The sequence below is a fragment of the Neoarius graeffei genome, chromosome 18 (assembly GCF_027579695.1).
Source record: "Neoarius graeffei isolate fNeoGra1 chromosome 18, fNeoGra1.pri, whole genome shotgun sequence".
NCBI classification, from domain to species: Eukaryota; Metazoa; Chordata; class Actinopteri; order Siluriformes; family Ariidae; genus Neoarius; species Neoarius graeffei.
This window is the reverse complement of record NC_083586.1, coordinates 5,068,599-5,095,428: the sequence shown is the minus strand read 5'-3', so window position 1 is coordinate 5,095,428 and position 26,830 is coordinate 5,068,599. Positions and strand designations below refer to the sequence as shown.

At 48.3% G+C, this 26,830-nt stretch overlaps 1 protein-coding gene across 6 annotated transcripts in view; it reads left to right on the top strand.

Annotated features, from left to right (window-relative positions):
• The window catches only part of LOC132865861 (zinc finger protein 850-like), a 157,969-nt gene that overhangs the window by 123,887 nt on the left and 7,252 nt on the right, over positions 1-26,830 (top strand). For 3 of the 6 annotated variants that reach the window (XM_060898353.1, XM_060898352.1, XM_060898354.1), the window contains 2 exons: positions 16,004-16,071; positions 16,238-16,413. In XM_060898353.1, the coding sequence (XP_060754336.1) occupies positions 16,004-16,071; positions 16,238-16,413 (244 nt within the window). The other 3 variants (XM_060898355.1, XM_060898356.1, XM_060898357.1) reach the window with 3 other exon arrangements.

Below are 26,830 nucleotides of genomic sequence, written 5' to 3'. Positions count from 1 at the left end.
GACATTGACCTGGCCATTCCAAAACATTGACTTTATTCTCTTTTCTTTGGTAGAACGACTTGTGTGCTTAAGATCGTTGTGTTGCTGCATGACCCACCTTCTCTTGAGATTCAGTTCATGGACAGATTTCCTGACATTTTCCTTTAGAATTTGCTGGTATAATTCAGAATTCATTGTTCCATCAATGATGGCAAGCTGTCCTGGCCCAGATGCAGCAAAACAGGCCCAAACCACCATGTTTCACAGATGGGATAAGGTTCTTATGCTGGAATGCAGTGTTTTCCTTTCTCCAAACATAACGCTTCTCATTTAAACCAAAAAATTCTATTTTGTTCTCATCCAACCACAAAACATTATCCAATCGCCTTCTGGCTTGTCCACGTGATCTTTAGCAAACTGCAAATGAGCAGCAGTGTTCTTTTTGACGAGCAGTGGCTTTCTCCTTGCAACCCTGCCATGCACACCATTGTTGTTCAAGTGTTCTCCTGATGGTGGACTCATGAACTTTAACATTAGCCAATGTGAGAGAGGCCTTCAGTTGCTTAGAAGTTACCCGGGGTCCTTTGTGACCTCGCCGACTATTACATGCCTTGCTCTTGGAGTGATCTTTGTTGGTTGACCACTGCTGCAGGGGCTTCAAAGTTTGGGAGAATAGCAGGGTACAAATAATTTACAGCAGGGTGCAAAATGGTAAAATGTCTGCCAGCGGCAGACATAATGCACGCAAAGCGTGCAGGGATAGATAGATAGATAGATAGATAGATAGATAGATAGATAGATATGCAAGTACAAATTTTTCATGGGGCGGGATGGTTTGGAACAGGCCATCTAAAATTGGGATAACATTTATAAACTAATAAAATAAATGGCTCAGGCTTCATAGAAGAAAAAAACAATTTGAACAGAATCTCACAGTATGATGCTGAAGCTGCCTAAACAATGGAAAATAAAATACCATTTTGGCAAAAACGTTGGCATCCATTAATTTCTTGTATTAAGTAAAAAAATATGTTGCCAGATACTGCTGACGTTTTACAGCTAAAATATTTTCAAAACCCGCCAAAATGCACTTAAAACCGCCCAAATTGGGCGGGAAAACGCGCAATCTGGCAACACAGGTGGCAGTAATGGCTGCACTCATGTCGAGGATGTAAACACAATCTGGCAACACAGGTGGCAGTAATGGCTGCACTCGTGTCGAGGATGTAAACACAGTTGACGTGGCAACGGACATACATGACATAGTGGATTTAATTTACGTTCACAACTTTTTTTGCTGTCAGAAATATTTAATATTAAATTTTGTGACTCGACTGACAATAGCCGGCGGCATAGCAAGCCATAGCCGGCGATTTGCCTCCGGTGACCGGCTACTTTTGAGACCGCTGCTCCTGGGGTGGGTAACAATGGTCTTGAATTTCCTCAATTTGTACATAATCTGTCTGACTGTGGATTGGTGGAGTCCAGACTCTTTAGAAATGGTTTTGTAACCTTTTCCAGCCTGATGAGCATCAACAACGCTTTTTCTGAGGTCCTCAGAAATCTCCTTTGTTCGTGCCATGATGCACTTCCACAAACATGTGTTGTGAAGATCAGACTTTGATAGATCCCTGTTCTTTAAAGGCGTCGTGCGGTAATTTCAGCAATCAGGCTATATCATGTGTCAAAATGTCGGGTTTGGTGGGTTATTCAAGCCCCTCGGTTTCCCGCGATCTCAGTGTCACGATGCGCCCACTACAAGCATTTAAAGTTGACGCGCACAGCCAAATTTAGGCAGCCAGCCGTTAACTAGGTCAACTTATGTGTGACGTCATACCAGTAACCTCCCTTGGGTGATGCTGGCCTATCCCCATGTTTTCTCTATAGCGTGCGTTTACCAGAGTTGTTTACATTGTGGATTTATTCAGTTTGTGGATAGTTTTGAACACTCAAAACACTATGAAATGATGTATTAATATTCTGTGATACAAAATGCCTAATCGGTGTATTGTGTTTGGCTGTAACAACGAACACTGAACACTATTTGTGACTGTTGTTATCAATGGATCTGATTTCAAGGTCATGGCTAAGTATTGATAGAAAAAAAAAATTTTTAAACACATTGTGGCAGCGGGGGCGTGGTCAAGCGCCGGTCTGTGACAGGAGGGCGGAGCCAGGGAAGGTGAGTGGCAGAATCACTACACCTGACGGTAATTAACCTGTGTTTTGTGTGTTTTCCCACTAACCGCGCCCTATTTAAGGAGGCAGAGGAGAGCTCATCCCGGGACAAGAACACAGTGTGTGTATGTGTTTCGCTAACAGATTAAAACTGGCTGTTATACTGAAAAGTCTGGCAATAAAAAGCCTATTTCAGGGGTGATAGCGTTCCGGCGCCGCGCCGGATTTCCGGCGTACCGTGGCTGGGGAAAAAAAAAAAATCTAGTTCGCCCATTGTCCTGTGTCATTCTGAGATGCGCTGATAGACAGTAAAGGGAATTCGCATGATATGGAACTAGTGGGAAAAAAGTGCCGTCACGGCACGAATTAGACCTAATTTGTGCCGTGACGGCACTTTTTTCCCACTAGTTCCATATCATGCGAATTCCCTTTACTGTCTATCTGCGCATCTCAGAATGACACAGGACAATGGGCGAACTAGATTTTTTTTTTTCCCCAGCCACGGTACGCCGGAAATCTGGCGCGGCGCCGGAACGCTATCACCCCTGCTATTTGCATCTGAAGCGTTGTCCTACCGTCCTCTGTGCTCCACCCACACTTCAAAGAGCTCTACAGTGGTGCTGAAACCCAGGACAAGGTGGAGCACCAACCTCGCAGTCCCATGGAATCCTCCCCGTTCGCGGACCTGGTCCATGCCCTCGCCACGGCTCAGCAAAGCCAGCACCAGGCGCTCGTCATGCTCCGAAAGGAGCAAGAGCGGCGCTTCGAAGCCCTGGTGCTGGCCCAGCAGGAAGACCGCGAGGCGTTCCGGCATCTCCTTGCGTCGGCGGGTCCACCAGCGCCCCGGCCGCGGGCCCGTCTCCCCTCACCGTGACCAAGATGGGCCCGCAGGACGATCCCGAGGCGTTTCTCACATTGTTCAAGCAGGTCGCCGAAGTCTCGGGGTGGCCGATGGAGCAGCGCGCGGCGCGCCTCCTCCCCCTCCTGACGGGAGAGGCGCAGCTGGCCGCGCTACAGCTCCCCACCGACCGCCGGCTGGCCTACGCGGACCTTCGCCGGGCCGTCCTCCAGCGCGTGGGGCGCACGCCAGAACAACATCGCCAGTGCTTCCGCGCGCTGCGGCTGGAGGAAGTCGGCCGGCCGTTCGCGTTCGGCCAGCAGCTCCGGGACGCCTGCTGGTGGTGGCTGAGGGCCGACGATCGTGACGCCGAAGGAATCATCGATCAGGTGGTGCTGGAGCAGTTCATCACCCGCTTACCAGCCGGAACCGCGGAGTGGGTCCAGTGCCACCGCCCGGCGTCGCTGGATCAGGCAGTAGGACTGGCGGAGGATCATTTGGCGGCTGTTCCGGCGGCAGGACAACCGATGACGTCTTCTCTTCTCTCCTCTTCTCTCTCTCTTTCTCCTCTCCCTTCTGTGTCCTGTCCTCGCCCCATTCCCCCACCACGGAGGCGGGGGCCGGCTCCACCCCAACCGGCCCGCCGCACCCGTGGTGCCCTCCCGTTTCTCCCTTTTGTGTCTGTCTCTCCCCCCCTCAGGTGAGTGAGCCCCAGAGCACAGGTGCAGAGGGAAAGCCCGGGCCGGTTTGCTGGCGCTGCGGGGAGCTGGGCCACCTGCAACAACAGTGCGCAGCAATGGAGGTGGGCGCGGTGGTACGGATCCCCGACACGCCAGAAGCTGCCCTCGATCGAGCCGGAGCGTATCGCAGACTGGTGAGTATACAAGGGGCTACATATCAGGCGTTGGTGGATTCTGGTTGCAATCAGACCTCGATCCGCCAAAGCCTGGTGCAAGACGAGGCATTGGGGGGAGCACAGGGGGTGAAGGTGTTGTGTGTGCACGGGGATGTTCACAGCTACCCTTTGGTGTCGGTCCACATATTTTTCAGAGGGGAAAAATCTAGAGTGAAGGCGGCGGTTAATCCTCGCCTTACCCACTCTTTAATTTTGGGGACTGATTGGCCGGGATTTCGAGGTTTAATGACGCGCCTAGTAAAGAGTGGGTCCTGCCATTTGACAGGGGGAGGTCCCGGTGTCGCTTTGGCTGGAGCTGCTGTCGCAGAGCCGTCTACGTCATCTCCGTGACAGAGTGAGGAGCCGCCGGCTCCTCCTCTTTCTGTTGGGGAATCCCTCGTGCATTTCCCATTAGAACAATCGCGAGATGAGACTCTGCGACATGCGTTTGACCAAGTGAGAGTAATCGATGGTCAAACGCTCCAGCCGAACGCCACCCCGTCCTTCCCCTATTTTTCTGTTATGAAGGATAGATTATACCGAGTGACGCAGGACACTCAGACGAAAGAGCGAGTCACACAGCTGTTAATTCCAAAGAGCCGCCGGGAATTGGTATTTCAGGCGGCTCACTTTAATCCCATGGCTGGACACCTAGGGCAGGATAAGACACTAGCCCGGATAATGGCCCGATTCTATTGGCCAGGGATTCGCGGCGACGTCCGTAAGTGGTGTACGGCGTACCGCGAATGCCAGTTAGTAAATCCAGCAGCCATTCCAAAAGTGCCTTTGCGCCCCCTACCATTAATCGAGACCCCGTTCAAAAGAATTGGGATGGATCTCGTCGGGCCATTAGATCGGTCAACACGAGGGTACCGCTTTATATTGGTTCTGGTGGACTATGCAACGCGATACCCGGAAGCGGTGCCTCTTCGCAATATCTCAGCACGCAGTATTGCGGAGGCCCTCTTCCACGTCATCTCCCGGGTTGGAATCCCAAAAGAGATTCTGACTGACCAAGGCACCTCGTTTATGTCACGAACACTGAGCGAACTGTATGGGCTATTGGGTATTAAGCCGATCCGCACCAGCGTTTATCACCCACAAACGGACGGTTTAGTTGAACGGTTCAATCACACCCTCAAGAATATAATTAAAAAATTCGTGAGGACACACGTAACTGGGATAAATGGCTCGAACCCTTGTTATTTGCAGTGCGAGAGGTCCCCCAAGCCTCCACGGGGTTCTCCCCGTTTGAATTGTTATACGGGTGTAAGCCACGCGTCATCTTAGATGTGCTGCGGGAAAATTGGGAGGAGGGACCTTCACAGAGTAAAAACGAAATTCAGTACGTTATGGACCTGCGCGCAAAACTCCACACACTCACCCACCTAACTCAGGAGAATTTGCGGCAGGCCCAGGAACGGCAAGCCCGCCTGTACAACAAGGGCACGCGCCTTAGAGAGTTCACTCGACACTGGATTTGACGAAGGGATATTGGCAGATCCCCTTGACTCCATTATCCCGGGAGAAAACGGCCTTTTCCACACCGTTCGGCTTACACCAGTTCGTCACACTTCCGTTTGGGCTGTTTGGGGCGCCCGCTACGTTTCAGCGGCTGATGGACAGGGTCCTCCGGCCCCACGCCACCTATGCGGCCGCATATCTGGACGACATTATCATTTATAGTAACGACTGGCAGCGGCACCTGCAACACCTGAGGGCCGTCCTTAGGTCGCTGAGGCGGGCGGGTCTCACTGCCAACCCGAAGAAGTGTGCGATTGGGCGGGTAGAAGTACGGTATCTGGGCTTCCACTTGGGCAACGGCCAGGTGCATCCCCAAATTAATAAGACAGCAGTGATTGCGGCCTGCCCAAGGCCCAAGACCAAAAAGTGGGTGAGACAGTCCCTGGGGCTGGCTGGCTACTATCGTAGGTTTATACCTAATTATTCGGACGTCACCAGCCCGCTGACTGACCTCACTAAAAAGGGGGCACCAGATCCGGTCCAGTGGACAGAGCAGTGCCAGCGGGCTTTCTCTGAGGTAAAGGCTGCACTGTGTGGGGGGCCACTTTTACACTCCCCTGACTTCTCTCTCCCTTTTGTGTTGCAGACCGACGCGTCGGACAGAGGGCTGGGGGCGGTGTTGTCCCAGGAGGTGGAGGGGGAGGACCGCCCCATCCTGTACATTAGTGGGAAGCTGTCGGTGCGTGAGGGGCGCTACAGCACTATTGAGAAGGAATGCCTGGCAATCAAGTGGGCGGTCCTCGCCCTCCGTTACTACCTGCTGGGGCGCCCTTTCACCCTCTGTTCGGACCATGCACCCCTCCAGTGGCTCCACCGCATGAAAGATGCCAATGCGCGGATCACCCGTTGGTATCTGGCACTCCAACCCTTCAATTTCAAGGTGGTCCACAGGCCGGGGGCGCAGATGGTCGTGGCGGACTTCCTCTCCCGTCAAGGGGGGGGGGGGAGTTGGCTGCGGGCCGGACGGGCGCCCGGCCTGAGTCAGGCGGTGGGGGTATGTGGCAGCGGGGGCGTGGTCAAGCGCCGGTCTGTGATAGGAGGGCAGAGCCAGGGAAGGTGAGTGGCAGAATCACTACACCTGACGGTAATTAACCTGTGTTTTGTGTGTTTTCCCAGTAACCGCGCCCTATTTAAGGAGGCAGAGGAGAGCTCATCCCGGGACAAGAACACAGTGTGTGTATGTGTTTTGCTAACAGATTAAAACTGGCTGTTATACTGAAAAGTCTGGCAATAAAAAGCCTATTTGCATCTGAAGCGTCCTGCCATCCTCTGTGCTCCACCCACACTTCAAAGAGCTCTACAGATGTTTTAGGTCATATTTATGTAGAAATATAGAAAATTCTAAAGGGTTTACCACTGTATGCAGTGTTTCCCACAGACCAGGTAGCAATTTGTGGTGCTCCACTGTGCCGATGAGGGAATCGTGCGCGGTGGTGTCGTGGCGGTCGGTGGAGTCGGTCATTGGGGTGTATGCAAAGTGTTTACAGCGGGCAGTGTTCAGACACACAGTATTTTTTTTTCAGAGTCACCTGCTGGGACTATTTTAAAGCTACAAGAAGCATTTGAGATTATTCAGTTCAATCTAAATTCTTTTAAGTTCTTTAAGAAAAGACAGCTAAAACAGTTTTTACCAGAACCCTGCCTAGTTTCATTCCTCGACCCAACTTTACATTACAGGGCAGGCCATTAGTTTGCTGGGTTTGATGTTGGTGGAAAACCTGTCTTTTAAATTTATGAAAATTACTCACCAAAATTGAAGTAAAAGTTTAGTTTTTACCTTAGTTTTTTGCCTTTGGTGGCAATCTTTCAATCATTCTTTAGTTGACATTCAAGGAATAAATTGCAAAAAACAAGCTGGAGGTTTTTATTTTAAATATTGAACTCACTTACCTCAACCAATACTAAAATGAAATAAATAGTATAATGTAACAACAAAATAATAATAAAATTAGGCTAGTGGAAAATCCTTATTTATTGTGAATGTCAAGCCATTATTAATAACTTGCATGAATGCTGAAGCGGGATAAACGGGATAATGCAATAAGGCCGGTTCCTCACGTCAAGCTACTGCTGTATGCATCAAAATTGGTTTATAGCCTGACTCAGGGATGTCCGTTTCCTGTAAGCCAAGAAGGCTATGTTAAAGCTCATCACAAGCACGATGTAGGCTACCTTTTAAAATAAGGGGTCGGAAGGCGAATCGGGAAGGCTGCGTTATTTTTAATTAGCCTAACAGGCCTACTTGCAGTCCGGGTATATGCGCAACGGCAGGCCTGTGTACACGTCTCTCTCTCTCTTTCTGTGTGGGTGTATGTGCGCGCGCGTGAACAAGAAGAAAGAACACTATGACAGGGCTTTCCACAAGCACCGGCTGCCAGCCAAACAGCTGACTACACAATTAAGTCCAGCCGGCCACTTTAATGACTATTATTTTTGTAGCCCACAGGCTCTAAATATTAATTTTCGATTTTAATAAAATTAAATGTTTATCTAACGGACTGACAATAATGTCAAACTGATTCGTGCCGTTTGTACCGATGATAACCACAAATTCCCCGCTGACTTCATTGATCAAGGGAGAGTAACTCATCTGCGGCCCCGACATGCGGTGTGTGCGCGTGCACTCGGCGGAGGCAGTAGTGTGTCGGAGGGAACAGAAGCAGAGATGACGCTTATTTTGTCTCCGGTAAACCAACCTTCTCTCGTTCAATTACGTGCTGGCATCAAAAGACACCGTTGGTTGTAAATGAACCCAAACTGAGTCGTTGGAGTGTATTTTCATACAAAAATGGAGAAATGTTCGCTGAGTGTTTAATTGTGTAGCCCCACCGCAGACCGTTGTCGTTGTTAATTCATAGCATGCTCAGCTGCGTGAATGTACGGAAGCATATTAGGGCCACTTGGAGAAATTTTTTTTTTCTAAATTCCGAGATTAAAAGTCGGAAATTTCAAGAAAAAACTCGAAATTCCGAGATTAAAAGTTGAAATTTTCGAAATTAAAAGTCAAAATCTTCGAGAAAAAAAGTCGAAATTTTCAAGATTAAAAGTCGAAATCTTCGAGAAAAAAAGTCGAAATTTTCGAGATTAAAAGTCGAAATTTTCGAGAAAAAAAGTCGAAATTATGACATACAAAGAACGCATGCTCTAACTGCTGCCATGGCAACGAATGGCCACCGGAAAGGGAAGTCGTGGAAAGTGGCTGCCAACCGGCCTGGCCCTGAACATGTGAACTTTGCGACGTTGACTCTGAATGCAAGACACAAAGGATGCAGTTGAAAGGTAAGATTATCATTCTGTTCTGTTTGATGTTACATTGCATTGCGGATATGGTTAAGGGTACGTAATATCAATTAGGATCAGAAGTGACACTTACTACCATGCAGGCTGCATGCTACAACCACAAGGCGTACTGTCTCTGCTAGTTTAGAAACATGGACATGACACTACCCTTAGTAGCCTCTCATGTCCGAGTGCTAAACGTTTGTGCGTACAGTGAAACGACACAATTGGTGTCCGTATAATGACTGCAGAAACCCATTTCATCTAGCTAGTATTGCTAATATTATGCTAACGCCACTACAGTAGGCCTAAGCCTCGTCTGTAGAGCAGAAGGGTTTCCAAGTCACCTCTAATATTTCAATCTAGAGACATCAAACATATAATTTGCCTCGGCAGGCTAGATGAATAATTCCACTTGTACCTACCTGAAGTGTCATGAGTCCAGGAGTTAAATTCCTATTAAACGTTTTCTGGTGAGATTAGCCCACTGAATTGTTTTCGTTTTGGATTAATTGGCTATGAAAGTAGTTTAATCAAGGAAGATAACGTTAGCCTAAATTTGGGCTCAGCATGGGATGACTTTTGATGTTATCAGGGAAACCTGTGGGGATAAGATGGAACAGGCATATCTGTCCATACAATGTGATAGTAAAATATTGTGATTTCTACAGAAAGTATCATATGTGAACGTTCTGTTATGACTTTTCTCAGTTTAACGCACTGATTTTCATATTTTCCTGTATGAAGTAGTGTTATCACACATGAAAATTAAATACATGATGTCAGAAGCACTTTGCAAATATTATCTGGTGCTACTCAAATTCTTCAGTGTTATAATTTAATGCACTTGATCTGAGAATTTGTTACACATGGCATTACACAATTTAGGCCTCGGCCTAAAAAACCGTCCCATCCCTAGCCCAGGGCCCCTACTACTGGGTCCTGGATAATGAATCCCACTTTGCCTCCCACTTCAACACCCCTGCTCCTGGTTTGTTTGTATTGTGCCCACCCCCTCTTCCACCCAAATGAAACAATTTCAACCACTCCATCTTAAATAATCAGGATACTGTTACTGAAACTGTAATACAGAATTTATATACTGAATATTATGTCTGATCTCTAGGAAGAAGTTGATGGGGTTGTATCGACTTGGAATGACCACAGAGTCCATCAAGTCCACAACTCTCGTTCACCTCATGGACGTCCCTCCGTATTACATGCAGTCCCTCAGCTGTACAGAGGCAGAGACTATTTGCAGAATGTGGACCTAGAGAAAGTTGAAGTCTGCCTTGAAGAGTGTATGTTCAAAAACTTTCCATGTGATGAGGATGTGTTTCACATTTGTGTGGACCTAATGTCAGAGCATAATCTGTCATTAACAAATGTGTTTGAAACAGTTAACCTGTATCTCACATTCAGACAGCTGATAAACAATAATCTTGGTGTAAATCATTAATTTTATTGGACGCGGTCTTGTCACCTGTTGTAAGATGAGATAGTACTGTATTCAAGCATCCCGTAACATCCACAACAAGATACACATGATGTCAAGGTTGCCATGGTCGTGGACACCTCAACAGGCACAGGCCATTTCAGAGATGTCTTTTTGTTTTTTCCTTTGCCCATTTTATTCACGATTTGAAGTATTGCAGTTTAACTGATTGCCAATTAAAATGTTTTTTTTTTACTTGTAATACCTGCTTTAAAAGATGTAGCTTCTTATTTTCACATCAAATGTATTAGCAGTCAAGTTATTTTGTTCTACCATTCAACATTTGCAAATATGAATAAAAATGCAAAATCGTAACAAGTTAACTGAATTATTTATTCAGATATTTAAAAGATCACAATACAAAGAATGCAAAACTATATAATTTCATTGGAACTGTAATGCCACCTTAAAATCTTTACAGAAGGAAGCCTTCAAAAGTAAGATGTTTTTTTTTGTAAACAGCAACTGTATGGAGTAAAACAGTGGTTGCCATGAGAAATGTAAACAAGTAGTCATACGTTGGTAATTCCGACTAAAATCCATGACATCTCATCTGAAATTATTTATAAAGATAACTGGAATTTTCTGCTGATAATAACTCTTCCCAGGCAGACAAAACAACAACAGTACAACAGTAGGGCTAATCCATTATTAGAAGGCATTTTGTTGTCCTTAAAGCACACAACAGGTATTCACAATTCTCTGCAGCATACCACTTAAAGTTCATGCCACTTAAAGTGCGTAAAGTAAACTCAAAAACAAAATACAAAAAAAAAAAAAGTGGTCAACAAGGTGGTGACACTAACATCTAGTGAATGCTGCTGAAAGTCAGTTAACTCACAGTCAAAATCATCAAGCTTCCCGTCTGCATTTCTTCCACCTGGAAAAAACAACTGCACAGCTTTATCAATCAAGTCTGATTTTTTACTTTCCTTCTGAACACTCGTTTTTCTGGTTCCACCTCCTTTTTTGGTTCATACCTGCACAAATTCCCCTTTCCTAAAATGCAACCATCCCAATTTAATTTTTCTCTCATTCTTCTGAGCATTTCTTGCTGTGGTTTGACACTCACTCTCAGACACACGATCAGCTTTTTTTCCCTGCAATCTTTGCTTTAAGCCGCTCAAAGACCTTTGACTTGTGACTTCTGGGTTCTTTTTCCTTCCCTCTGCAGTATCCAAAACCAGCCAGTCGGTCACCATAGGAAGGCAGATATTCCCTTAGCTGGTCATCTGTCATTAGGTTTATGATGCTGGAATCAATCTACAGTAAATATATACATTATGAATTCTCAGATCAAGTGCATTAAATTATAACACTGAAGAATTTGAGTAGCACCAGATAATATTTGCAAAGTGCTTCTGACATCAAGTATTTAATTTTCATGTGTGATAACACTACTTCATACAGGAAAATATGAAAATCAGTGTGTTAAACTGAGAAAAGTCATAACAGAACGTTCACATATGATACTTTATGTAGAAATCACAATATTTTACTATCACATTGTATGGACAGATATGCCTGTTCCATCTTATCCCCACAGGTTTCCCTGATAACATCAAAAGTCATCCCATGCTGAGCCCAAATTTAGGCTAACATTATCTTCCTTGATTAAACTACTTTCATAGCCAATTGATCCAAAACGAAAACAATTCAGTGGGCTAATCTCACCAGAAAACGTTTAATAGGAATTTAACTCCTGGACTCATGACACTTCAGGTAGGTACAAGTGGAATTATTCATCTAGCCTGCCGAGGCAAATTATATGTCTGATGTCTCTAGATTGAAATATTAGAGGTGACTTGGAAACCCTTCTGCTCTACAGACGAGGCTTAGGCCTACTGTAGTGGCGTTAGCATAATATTAGCAATACTAGCTAGATGAAATGGGTTTCTGCAGTCATTATATGTACACCAATTGTGTCGTTTCACTGTACGCACAAACGTTTAGCACTCGGACATGAGAGGCTACTAAGGGTAGTGTCATGTCCAGGTTTCTAAACTAGCAGAGACAGTACACCTTGTGGTTGTAGCATGCAGCCTGCATGGTAGTGTCACTTCTGATCCTAATTGATATTACGTACCCTTAACCATATCCGCAATGCAATGTAACATCAAACAGAACAGAATGATAATCTTACCTTTCAACTGCATCCCTTGTGTCTTGCATTCAGAGTCAACGTCGCAAAGTTCACATGTTCAGGGCCAGGCCGGTTGGCAGCCACTTTCCACGACTTCCCTTTCTGGTGGCCATTCGTTGCCATGGCAGCAGTTAGAGCATGCGTTCTTTGTATGTCATAATTTCGACTTTTTTTCTCGAAAATTTCGACTTTTAATCTCGAAAATTTCGACTTTTTTTCTCGAAGATTTCGACTTTTAATCTCGAAAATTTCGACTTTTTTTCTCGAAAATTTCGACTTTCAATCTCGGAATTTCGAGTTTTTTCTTGAAATTTCCGACTTTTAATCTCGGAATTTAGAAAAAAATATTTTCTCCAAGTGGCCCTAATACGCTTCCGTATGAATGTGTCATGCACCGAAAATAAGAGATTTACAAGCCAGGAACGCCTCATGATGCAATATGCAAGAAAAGAAAGAAGATTTACTGCCATTTTACTTTGTATTTGAGTAAAGTGAATAAATAAATGGTCTGTGGAAAATACATTTAACCCTGGGAACTGCGTGCACAGGAGTTTATTTTGTGTTTCCTCCCGATCAAATCTGGAGAAGTTCCGGCTTTATAATGGGTGTCTATGGCGTTACACACCAGTGGAGCTCATTAAGTTAGAGTGTAGACAGCTTGAAAAAGTAGCTCAAACTTTCTCATTTAAACTGTGTTTTCAGCCACAAATTTCACTCTACAGACATAATTTTCTCAAAAGTAGTAGCCACACTTGTCCTGATTCACACAATGTGTCTACCTGAGCGATAGGATTTACAGTTTTTGAATGAGAAGCCTGAAAGTAAGGAGAGGACAGGCGCACTGCCCCATAGACTCCCATTATAAACCTGACGGCGCTATTTCAACTCGCTCTATTGTCCACATTTTTTACACTAGAGACAAAAAAATTACATCAGTGTGTTCATGAGAGTCTTGTAGCGCTCAATGTGAAAGAATTTTGTGAATAGCTCCTTTCGTTTCTGTGTAAATCCCCGTTGTTCGAGGAGAGGGAACTCTGAGAAAAAGCGCTCTTTGCTTGTCATATTGTGTCTCTTCCCTGCGCCTGAGCACTGTTACCAAGGCGACGAGCTGCACTCAGGGAGCAGAGAGGGGAGGAGCTGCACTCAGGGAGCAGAGAGGGGAGGGGCTGCACTCAGGGAGCAGAGAGGGGAGGGGCTGCACTCAGGGAGCAGAGGGGGAGGGACTGCACTCAGGGAGCAGAGAGGGGAGGGGCTGCACTCAGGGAGCAGAGAGGGGCGGGGCTGCTCTCTCTCTCACACACACACAGGCTCAGAGCCTCACAGCCTGCGCGCGCTGCATCACTCTCACCATTTCCCACAGGGGAATTGTCGGCTCTAGTTTTGTGTTTACTCCCCCCCCCGGCTGGCTACTTATTTGTCATGGTGGCCAGCTAGTATGAGCCTTAGTGGAAAGCCCTGCACTATGAATGAACAGAACGATACGCAACGGATTTTTATTTTTATTTTTCAAATATCGTGAGTCTGATTGTGTGGCGCTAGGAATCCATTGTGTGGCGCTGCGCCACACAATGGTCTATATATGGGAAACCCTGGTATGTTTCCCTCAGGATTTTGTGAAACTATGGTCAGTGGACCTCACTTGGGGGCATGCTCCCTTGTAAGATAATTTTGTTTATTTTAAAGTTAAATGTATCAAACTGGTGCACTTTGAGAACAAAATTAAGAGTTTAGCTCGATGAAGAACTTGCTCAAAACAATTTTGTGCTTTAGTAATTTAAGCATAAACACACTGGTTGTAATGCCACAGCAAAAAGGTCACACCCGCAAACCATGGTTAAGGAGTTTAACAGTTCATAAATGGTTAAAAAATGACTAGAGCATACACTTCAGCCCTCAAAGGAAGGAAGCAGAAGTGGTTACCTGTGTTTAATTGGTTTATTTTTTTATTATTATTATTTTTTTTAGAAAATATTGAATAGAGAACATGCAGACTAATTTCAATTTAGCCAAAAATAAACCTATTTTGAACTTTGGTTAGAGCATGTGCTTGTATTTTGAATGACGAATACATGCTACCAGTTGTGTTAGCAGCTTTTCTTACTCAAATAAGCTAAATCTCTACAAATTCAACAGCTCATTGTTTTAAAGCAAGGAGATGAGAGTCTGACACTCTGCTGTTAATGTTCCCTAACTAAGCTAAAGTTTGAATACTAATCATCAATGCAAACTTCTGCATTGATGTTATCTGTTTGCTGTCTTAAATTGATAACCATGGTATTGTGTTTGGACTTGTGGATGACTGTAGTAGATACTGTAAAGTTAATGTTATCAGTCTCAAATCAAATGGTGGTGTGTTCTGAAAATGCTTCCGCCACCATGGTCTAGGCAACTCATGGAAAACACTGTAATGAGCGTTGCCTCACGTTTTTAATACATTATAAAATTACCTGTCTGATTTACCCATCTGTTTAATAATTGACAGTCTGCTGTCATGCAATCTGGGTCAAACCTTGCGAATGACCTTCTAGCCCATCATAATATGTGTAACATTCTTCATAATCGATAACCGACTTTAATTTGGTGTGCCTTGATGTTCTGGTTTGACCTTGCTTCAGCCCCAGCAAGCTTGAAAACCTCTGGTACCTGTACATATGACAGTCAGTTATGGTTGGGCAAGTTCCAGCAGTTTTAAATGAAGATGCAGCCTAGCCTATAGCTATGTTTTAATGTCCATCTTAAGCTTTTCATTCTGCTCCAATTCAGGATGCTGATGGCCAACAGTATGTTGATTTTTTTTTTTTTTTAATTTACATTTATAAGCCTATGTCTCTAATGTCTGCTTTTTTTTTCCTCAAATTTTTGGCCCCTCCTTTAATTTTTGACCTTTTTTTTGTTCATGGATTTTGTTTCATTGCTATGCACTGTTTTTGCATTAGAGTAGAATGTTAATGCACATTAACTAACATGGTTGTGATTTGACCAGTGAGAACACACGCATGCTGCCACATGATCCTGAAATGACAGGCCCACAGAGAGGGCTGGTAAAAAGACAGTAAAACAAAATCTCTGTTCCTTATGCCCTGACCAATAAAGTGTTCCAAGGTTGTCAAGATTCTAAGTCTAAAATGTAACTACAATTTTCAGGACATGACTAAGACTAAAAGTAAATTTTAAAATTCTTTAAATTAAAAATGAACACTACTACACTGAACTAAAACAACATTAGCTCCCAAACACTTATGGTAAATAAATATTACTTGTACAAATCCAAAATATTTTGTATAAAACCCATTTAGTGACAGAACTGACTTTAAAGTTGTGCATTTTTGTAGCTTTCTGTTTAGAGACCAAAACACAAGGGACAGATGTGTATCAGAGAGGTCTGCTTCACAGCACAGCTTTGCCATGTCAGACTTAAAGCCTTTTATGAGAAACCTTTCCTTTGCCTAAATTCTGATAAAGCCTTGCCTGCATTTTCCTATAGTTACTAAATTCATCTCAGAGCTTGTTGGCTGTTTTGTGAATCTTAAGATACAGTCAAGAACCTTTTAATTCAGCCTTCATGAGGCTTAATAATATTGGCATGAGCCATCTTTCTTGTTTCTGTATACCTCATTTAAAGGCATAGATTGATTTTAGTAAAGAAAATGTAAATGTGGTATTTTTCTCCAGGTATACAGGAGCATGCAGTGTGAAGAATACATCAATGCCAAAAGAGAGATGCATGTGAATTGGATGAGGTGAGAAATACACCAGCTCTTGGGCCATTTTAGTGATTTTGATTTTACAGTTCCTCATTTGTTGGAAGAACTTTATCTTCTTGCTGTCACTGATATCTCTGCTATGCTTTCCCCAAGTCTCTGATCTGATTTTTACCTTTTCTGGAATGTTGCCTCACTCTTTTAGGTATGTGAATTGTGCCCGTAATGAAGAACAGAATCTTGTGGCATTTCGGTATCGAGGGGGAATTCTGTATCGTTGCTGTCGACCCATTAACCCAGGACAGGAGCTCTTGGTGTGGTATGAAGAGGGGCACACCAAAAAACTCAGTCCTGCACCTACAGGAACAACCAGACAGCAAGGTGTTACTTTTGTCTAAGAGGTTATAGAGGTTATTTTCTGCATTATCTTGTGACATTTCTGAGCCTAACAGTGTTTCTGGAATGAAAGCTGTTGTACAATGCAATCTGCAGTAACCAGAGCACTCCCCCAGAGGACTCATTTTGGCATGTTCCACCAACCAGGTAGGTTCTATTTCGTTTCTCCTGACCGCCAGAGGCGGTGCTTTCAGCACATGGATATCCATCACACGAACGTGCAGGTCGAGTAATAGTAACAACAAAGTCACGTGTGACCTGGGTGATGTCACCCTGTGACCCCGGCATAAAAGACCGGTAAACCCAGGAAGTGACCTCTTGCATCTTCTCGCGTTTGCAGGTTGCGAGTTGGAAATTGGACAAAACGCGTGTTAATTTCGTTACCCGTAGGGTTGGGGCTGTGCTTACGCACCCTCCAAGAAACTGCGTTAAGTCCACCAATTCTTTTCTCTTGTCGCTATATTCGTTGATTTGTTACTCCGTTAAGCTGAGCGCTCTCGCTCGGTGGAGTTAGCTGATTAGCTCTCCGAGGCGGTGTTCTCGCCGCTGGAGGCCGGCCTGTTTTCGTTCAGGTAAGCGGTTTTCATTCATTTAAATTAAAGCGGTGTTTCTCGCCGCTGTTATCAGTTCTGTGGCGCACGGCGCCTATCCTTGTTAATATTATCAACCGCTTGTTTTGTGTAGCCTTGCCTCCGGCCTGCTCACGGGCCGGCTGTCTTGTGTGTTGTATTCGTATTACTCCGTTAAGCTGAGTGCTCTCGCTCGGTGGAGTTAGCTGACTAGCCCTCCGAGGCGTGTCCTCACCGCTGGAGGCCGGCTTGCTTTCGTTCAGGTAAGTGGTTTTCATTCATTCATTTAAATTAAAGCGGTGTTTCTCGCCGCTGTTTATCAGTTCTGTGGCGCACGGCGCCTATCCTTGTTAATATTATCGACCGCCTTATTTTGTGTAGCCTTGTCTCCGGCCTGCTCACGGGCCAGCTGTCTTGTGTGTTGTATTCGTATTGTTTGTTACTCCGTTAAGCTGAGTGCTCTCGCTCGGTGGAGTTAGCTGATTAGCCCTCCGAGGCGTGTCCTCTCCGCTGGAGGCCGGCTTGTTGTCGCTCAGGTAAGCGGTTTTCATTCATTTAAATTAAAGCGGTGTTTCTCGCCGCTGTTTATCAGTTCTGTGGCGCACGGCGCCTATCCTTGTTAATATTCCCGACCACGGGTGTGTTCGCCCGGTCGTTTTTCATTGCCGCCTGATTGTTTATTTTGGGATACTTACTTGGGGTGTTCTCGCCCTATTTTTTAAGTTCCCTTCTGCCAGCCAGGTATCATGGACCTATTCTCTCGCTGCGCCAACTGCCGGGCCCCCCTCGAGCCGGAGGACGGCCACCACGAGTGCCCCTCGTGCCTGGGTATTGATCACCTGCGGCAGGGGCTGACGGACATGGCCTGCGCAGACTGCATGTGCCTGAGTGTGGCTGCGCGGACCGCAAGGCTGGCTCGGTTGGATCCTCCGTCTGACATCCCCCGGGCCTCGGGGGGACAGGACATGGTGCCGGCTGCAGCAGCGGGGCCCAGCAAGCGCCGCGGGGCTCCCCCACGCGTCTCTGCTTCTAAGGCGAAAAAGAAGCGCTCGGGCGATTTGGCTCGGAAGGTGGAGGTGATGTCCACCAAGCTGGAGGAGATGAAGGCCCTGCTGGCGAATCTCCAGCCTCCGCCACAGGGCAGCAGTGTTCCCGCAGCCACCCCTTCTGCCTGGCAGCCCGACCGTTCACCATCACCACCGCTTCTGTCACCGGCCGTTGATGCACGCGGCCTGGATGAACTGTCGATCCGGGCGTCGGAGAGCTTTGACTGCGGTGGGTCTGACGGTCACGACTCCACCTCTCCGGCCGGTTCCCAGGCCACCAGCCATGGCACCGTGGCAGCGTCGGAAGGCGGACGCTCATCCATCCAGCCAACGCTGAGGGCTGCATTGGCCCGTCTGGGGTTGGACACGCCCCGGTGGCCCAGCATCAGAGCGCTTTCTTCAGAGGTTCCACACAGCCTTCCTCGTTGTCTGTTCCGCCCTCGGCCCCATACATCGAGGAGTTACAGAGGTGTTGGGCGGACCCTAGACGCCTTTCCCACCTCCCTAGTGACTGCAGGGCCCTGGCAGCAATGCAGGATGCCCCTACCTACGGCCTCCAGCAGATGCCCAATATTGAGCCCTCCGTGGCTGCCCTCGTCCTTTCGCCCAACGAGGCTCTGCGGCCTGACGCCCGATGCCCCCACACCCAATGCCGTGCGACCGACGACCTCATCATGCGGGGATACGACACGGCGGCACGAATGGGTCGTATTGACAATTCCATGTCCCATCTGCTGCTGGCCCTCGCCCAGACGCTGGAGGGGACGAGCGCGGCATCACGGGAGCTGTGCGACGCGGCTCTCCAGGCCTTTGCCTACTCGTCGCGGGAACTGGGCCGGCTGATGTTGTATCTCACCCTCGCCCGCCGGCAGATATGGCTGGCACAGTCCCCTCTGGCCAAGCCCGACCGGCGTGTGCTGCGCTCTCTCCCTGTTGTCCCCGGGGAGCTGTTTGGCGAGGCCGCTCAGCAAGCCCTGGACCGGAGTGCCCAGGTCGTCCAGGCGCGACAGCAGTTCGCTGGCCTCCGCCAGGTCCACCGCCATGGCAATACTGCCCAGTCCTCCAGGGGGCCCACACCGACTCTGTCTCGGCCACGCACCCGCCAGGAGACCAGACGGGTTGATGACTTTTGTCGCCCCACCACCACCCGGACCCGCGGTGCTGCCCCCTACACCCAGTCCGCTCCTCGTCGCCCCCATGGTGACCGACGGGGGCGCTCTGGACGGCGCTGACATCAGCGCGCCAGCGGTCGGCCGCTTTTCCAGCGAACAGCTCCAAAGCTGGAAAGCGTTGACCCCAGACCCCTGGGTGCTGGTGACCCTCACCGAGGGTTACCGCATCCAGTTCTGCCGCCGACCGCCGCGTTTTCATGGGGTCAAACACACCACCGTGAGCCATCCGGGGAAGTCCCTCGTCCTCTGGCAGGAAATCTCCACTCTCCTGGAGAAAGGAGCAATCTCTCCCGTCGACAGGCAGAGACAGCAAGGTGGGTTCTACTCCAGGTATTTTCTGGTTCCGAAGAAGGACGGCGGTATCCGCCCGATCCTCGACCTGAGGTCCCTCAACTCCCACTTGAAGACCATGAGATTCCGCATGCTGCATACAGTGGATGTCTTACACCACATCCAGGCAGGCGACTGGTTTGCCACCATCGACCTGAAAGACGCCTACTTCCATGTTCCCATTGCGCCACACCACAGGCAGTTCCTGCGGTTTGCCTTCGAGGGCCAGGCTTTCGAGTTCAATGTTCTGCCCTTTGGGATATCGCTGGCACCCCGTGTGTTCACCAGGTGTGTGGCAGTGGCATTGGCACCACTTCAGGCAAGGGGTTTGCGTGTCCTGCCTTACCTGGACGACTGGCTCGTCTGTTCACGGTCAGCAGCTCAGGCCCGCACCGACATCGCGACTGTGCTCTCACATGTCGCAGAGCTGGGGCTCAGGGTGAATTACAAGAAGAGCTCGCCTGCCCAGCCAGGAGACGACTTTCTTGGGCATGCACCTGGATTCGAGGTCGTTGATGGCAACCCCCTCCCGGACCAGGATCCACAACATCCGCCTGCTGCTTGGCCGCTTCGGACGGGGCAGGTCACTCGCCCTGAAGACCTTTCAGCGCCTGCTGGGCATGCTTACAGCAGCCTCCTCTCTGGTCCCTCTGGGACTCCTGGACTTACGCCCGCTTCAGAGGTGGCTCAATGGTCTCCACCCGGTGCTGCACGGGCACAGGCTCGTGAAGGCGACGGATACTTTTTTCAGGCTCCTCCGTCCATGGAGGAGGAGGGCTTACCTTCTGCGGGGTGTTCCGCTGGCGGCTATCCCCTCCCGGAGGGAGGTCATCACCACGGATGCTTCCCTGGGAGGCTGGGGTGCAGTCTGGCAATGCCGGACCGTCAGAGGCTACTGGAGTCCAGGGCAGCGACAGCAGCACATCAACGTGCTGGAGCTACGGGCTGTGTTCCTCGGCCTACAGCACTTCCTCCCAGGCCTGGCCGGCAGACACGTTCTGGTGCGGACGGACAACGCTACGGTAGTGTACTACATCAACCACCAGGGAGGCACCAAGTCCCTCCAGTGCTTGGAAGTGGCCGGCCAACTTCTGCGGTGGGCCCATCGACATCTCTTGAGCCTGCGTGCCATGTACTTGCCAGGCACTGCCAACAGGGCAGCGGATCTGCTGTCCCGCCAGGACCCCGATCCCGGGGAATGGAGACTCAACCCAGCAGTGGTTCTCGCCATCTGGGAATGTTTTGGCAGGGCAGAGGTGGACCTCTTTGCCTGCCGGGAGTCGACACACTGCCCTCTGTGGTTCAGCCTCCACGGCCCCAGCTCTCTGGGCCAGGATGCGCTGGCGCATGCTTGGCCGAGGCAACTGCTGTATGCCTTCCCCCCTCTGCCGCTGATTGTGCCAACCCTACACAGGGTTGCGATGGACCACCACGGGCTGCTGCTTGTCGCCCCTCGGTGGCCGGGCCGAGTGTGGTTTCCCAAGTTGCTGCAACTTCTGAACGGCGACCCCTGGTGCCTGCCAGTGAGGACGGACCTGCTATCACAGCTGGGAGGGCAGATCTGGCACCCGGATCCAGCCCGTCTGCAGCTCTGGGTGTGGCCGCTGAAGGGCCGGACCCCCTGCTAGGTCTTTGTGAGCCGGCAGTGGTCAACACCATTGCAAGCTCTCGGGCACCCTCCACCAATGCCCTCTACACCAACAGATGGAGGCTTTTCTCCAACTGGTGCTTAACTCGGGGGGAGGAGCCTACATGCTGCCCCCTGCCGACCATTCTACTGTTCCTCCAGTCTCTGTTTGATAAGGGTCTTACTCCTGCCACCATCAAGGTCTATGCAGCTGCCATCTCTGCTCAGCATGCCAGAGTTGGGGGAAGGACCATGGGGTCCCACCCCTTGGTGGCACGTTTCTTGAAGGGTGCTCTCCGGTTGAGACCCCCCCGACGGAGCCGGGTACCCACATGGGATCTTCACTTGGTGCTGAAGGCTCTCTGCGACGCACCGTTTGAGCCCCTGCTCACGGCAGACATTTCATGGCTCTCCCTGAAGACTGCTTTTCTTCTGGCCATTACATCGACGAGGTGCGTCGGGGAATTACACGTGCTGTCAGTCAGTGGGGAGTGCCTGCAGTGGCACTCCGGCGACAGTGGGGTCACTCTGTGGCCTAACCCCTCTTTCCTCCCGAAGACCCTCTCTGCTACCTTCGTCAACCAGCCCCTTAGCCTTGCGGCGTTCGAGGCGGGCCATGGTGAGAGGTCGGAACTTTTGTGCCCAGTTCGCGCCCTCAGGGTGTACGTGTCCCGTACGGAGGGCTTCCGTAGGAGTGACGCCCTGTTTCTGTGCCACACAGGGCCGAGGAGGGGTCTGGCGCTCTCTAAGCAGAGGCTATCCAAGTGGATAGTCGAGGCCATATTACATGCCTACAGGCACAGTGGCTCCCCGATTCCTCCGGCTGTCAGGGCGCACTCTGCACGGGGCGTGGTGGCCTCATGGGCATCACTGAAGGGTGTGCCCCTTTCAGACATATGCAGCGCAGCCTCCTGGGCTTCCAGCTGCACCTTCACCAGGTTTTACCGTCTTAATGTCGTCCCACATAATCCTGTGGCGACGGCTGTCATTCCAGGCCCGTCGCAGCAGCACTGAGTACGGGTAGGCACTCCTCATGACCTGGTTGGTATTAGTCATCCATGTGCTGAAAGCACCGCCTCTGGCGGTCAGGAGAAATGAAATAGAACGAGGGTTATGTATATAACCGCGGTTCTATGAGTTTCGGATGACCGCCAGAGCTTGGCAGTCACTCGGAGTGTACACGAGAAGATTTGCCAAGAGGTCACTTCCTGGGTTTACCGGTCTTTTATGCCGGGGTCACGGGGTGACATCACCCAGGTCACACGTGACTTTGTTGTTACTATTACTCGACCTGCACGTTCGTGTGATGGATATCCATGTGCTGAAAGCACCGCCTCTGGCGGTCATCCGAAACTCATAGAACCGCGGTTATATACATAACCCTTGTTTTCTCTATCATATGACAGTAACCAACCAGAGAGGGTAAAGTCACCCCACTGCAATATCCTGCTATTGCGAAACTGACTATATAGTAAATCACAAAATACTGTTGCAGTTTTATTCATCAGGCACAATTTAACCAGAAGTAGCATAAAATGCGTGGCCTGTGGATCCCAAGTGGTACAGCAGAAAACTGTTGCCCCCACCATCCTCCCCATAATCCAGATATTGCCACTTTCGAATCCTGATGATGCCACAGTCATCTGTGGTTGGGAGCTCAAGAGAGCAAAATTGTCTGGGCTCTCAGGGAGGGAGAGATGGTATGTTGTCTCTTCCCTGCCCTGTCAGTTATACTAGCCAGTCATGGGTGTGTGTGTGAGCGCACATATTAATAGAAATTGAGTGGATTGGGTTTTCCTCCGATTGTGCTTTCTCCCCCCTGACATTGTATGAGTAAAATATGCGGTCAGCTGGTCAACTGGTATTACTTATCTCAGAGGAAGCACGTGATGGCCCTCCCTGGTTGGTAGCTGTTATGTGATACTGGAGAGCAGTCTGATGGGTGGGAATTGACCATGGCTAAATTAGGGAGAAGACTGGGGAGAAATCAAGGGGGGAAAAAAAGGCCCTGTCACAGGAAACACACAGTATCGGATATGTTGTCAGACCTCCCCATATTACAGAAATGGGGGGGATGGGACACATTATAATACTGTAATATGTCCCTGATGTGGGTGGAGTACAGAAGCATGGCAGGGAGGAGCTGATGTTCTCACGCACTTTATTTTTACTATTTTCGTTGCTTTTCAGCTTCATTCACTCACTCGCTGCTCACACACAGACACACACGTGTTCTGGTTGGGAAAGCACCCTTCTCTTCGCTCTCCCTCCTTTTCTAACCTCCACTGTCACTGCAACAAACACACAACATTAATTGACAACAGGTGCATTGACTTTGCCACTCACCTTCCCTGGCCCCACCCTCCATTCACAAACTGACGCTAGGCCACGCCCCCACTGCCACATAACCCCCGACAAGATAGGAATTCCGCCACCACCATCTGCGCCTGTGGACTACCTCGAATTTAAAAGGCTAGAGGGCGAGATACCAACAGGTGATCCGCGCATTGGCGTGGTTCATGATGTACAGCACAGGATGTTCCTCGCCCTCCACCTCCTGGGACAAAACAGCCCTCTGTCCAATGCGTCCATCTGCAAAATAAAAGGGAGAGAGAAGTCAAGGGAGTGTAAAAGTGGCCCCCCACACAGTGCAGGTTTTACCTTGGTTGAAAGCCTGTTGGCACTGTTCTGTCCACTGGACCAGATCTGGTGCTCCCTTTTTAGTGAGATCAGTCAGCAGGCTGGTGATGTCTGAATAATTAGGTATGAACCTATGATAGTAGCCAGCCAGCCCCAGAAACGGCCTCACTCCCTTTTCAGTCTTGGGCAGGCCGCAATCACTGCAGTTTTGTCAATTTGGGGATGCACCTGCCCATGACCTCAAGTGGAAACCCAGATACCATACTTCCACTCACCCAGTTGCACATGTTTTCAGGTTAGCTCTGAGCCCCGCACGTCTCAGCAAGTCTAGGACGGCCCTAAAGTGTTCAAGGTGCCGCTGCCAATCATTGCTGTATACGTATCATAATGTCATCAAGGTACATTGCTGCATACACAGCATGGGGATGGAGGATCTTGTCCATGAGCCACTGGAACGTAGCAGGAGCCCCAAATAACCCAAAAGAAAGCATGACAAACTGGTGTAATCCAAATGGTGTGGAAAAGGCCGTTTTCTCTCTGTATAGAAGAGTCAAGGGGATCTGCCAATATCCCTTTGTTAAATCCAGTGTCGAATAAAAGCGAGCAGCACCTAACCAATTGAGCAACTTATCAATGCATCGAATTTAGACACTGTGTTGACTTTTCTGTAGTCTACACAGAACCGGACCGACCTATCAGTCTTGGGTACCAGGTCCACCGGGCTGCTCCAGTCATTGTGTGACTCCTTGATTATGCCTATGTTGAGCATGGCCTTGAGTTCATCCCAAACCACCTTTTTCTGTGTTCGGGTAAGGGTGGCTACGCACCACCACCCCTGGGGACATCTCAATGTGGTGTTCTATGAGGTGGGTGCGCCCGGGAAGGGGCAAGAACACGTCGGATAACTCTTTGCAACTTGGCAACCTCTGTGAGTTGGGCCGGTGAGAGGTGGTCTCACAAGGGACCGGAGTGGTTTGGGTTGTTGGTTTGGTTGTTTTTACCTCCGATCCCAGCTTCTCTGGAAGTACCAATGCCAACGCCACAGGGACCCCCTCGTTCCAATGTTTTAAGTGGTTGAAGTGGTATATTTGCAGAGCCCTGCCCCGATCCATTCGCTTCACCTCATAGTCAACGTCCCTGATTTGCCGTGTGATCTCGAAGGGCCCTTGCCATTTGGCAACTAATTTGGAGCTTGAAGTGGGCAATAACACGAGTACTTTGTTTCCCGGTGTGAACTCCCTAAGGTTCCTGGGTTAAATATGTGAGGGTGTGGAGCTTTGCGTCCAGGTCGAGAACGTACTGAATTTTGTTCTTGCTGGTTGAAGGTCCCTCCTCCCAATTTTCCTGCAGCACGTCCAAAATGCTGCATGGCTTTCGCCCGTATAATAATTCAAATGGTGAAAACCCCATGGAGGCTTGTGAGACTTCTCGTACTGCAAATAACAGGGGCTGGAGCCATTTATCCCAATTACATGCATCTTCGCTTACAAACTTCCAAACCCTACTAAATCATCTGTTTGTGGGTGATGGATGCTGATGTGGATAGATTTAATTCCCTACAGCTCACGAAGTGTGTGTGACATAAACATAGTGCCTTGGTCTGTCAGGATTTCTTTAGGAATCCTGACCCGGGAGAGAACACGGAAGAGTGCGTCCGCAACACTGCATGCCTCTGCACACAGTGCGGAGCATGGCCTGCTTCTGGATATCATGTTGCATAGTCCACCAGAACTAAAATAAAGCAATATACTTGTACTGACTGATCTAATGGCCTGACGAGATCCATACCAATTCTCTTGAATGGGGTCTTGATTAGAGGGAGCAGGCGCAAAGGCACTTTTGGAGTGGCCGTGAGATTTACTAATTGGCATTCGTGGCATGCCGCACACCACCAACGAATGTCCCCGCAAACCTCTGGCCAATAGAACGCACCATTATTCGGTAGGGTGCATCAGTTGCCCTCACTTTCATAAAATCTGATGCATTTTTGTTTGGGTGTTGCTTTTCACCAATAAAGACATCCTGTAAAATTTTTTGACCATATTCAAAAGTCTAATGGTGGCACCATGAGGTTCATTTTTTGCCAAAAAATGCTTATTTTATGTTTTCGCGTAAGGTTTGAATCACAATGTTGGACTCCATTTATTGATTTCTTGTGACCCAGAGATCATGTTAAGAACCTTTGCAAGGGATTGAGAAGCATTAATGTGATTCATAATACATTTGTATTGTTTAAAAGTAGTTGAACAATGATTCAGTGAACAGCTAAAAGTCAAACTGTGCTTGATAATATATTTAGAATATGTACTAAAAATGTGTATCTAAGATATTTGGTATACTCTATAAGGTGCCATGATGTTCCATGAAAAGTGATCGAAATTTTGTCATAAAAGTCATAAAATAGCAGCTTTTTCATAACTTTGAGCTCCTGGTGCCACCATTAAACTTTTGAATTTTGTCAAAATATTTCACCCAGTGTGTTTTCTTACCAAAAGGAACATAAAAACAAAAATGCATCATGATCGGAGAAACTTTTCATTTTTAGGGGGCAACTGATGCACCCTATTATTCGGGGTAGTTTTATGTCCTGTCCTAGGTGTCCAGCCATGGGATTAAAGTGAGCCACAGGGAACACAAGTTCCCTATGGCTCTTAGGGATTAACAACTGGTGTTATCTGTTCACCAGTTTGAGTGTCCTGCGTCACTTGATACAGCCTGTCCTTAATAGTGAAATACAGGAAGGAGGGTGTCATATTTGGCTAGAGAGTTTGACCATCCATTACTTTCAGTTGGTCAAACACATGACGCAAATTCTTGTCTCGCGACTGCTCTAATAGGAAATCCTCAAGGGAATCCCTGAGAGAGGGAGGAGGGGCTAGCTGCTCCTTACTCTTTGCATCGCACTGATGTAGACAGCTCTGTGACAGCTTCCCCAGTCAATGCCACACTGGGATCCCCCCATGACGTAGGACGCAGGACCTACCCCTTATTGTGTGTTCTATTAAATTTCTGAATCCC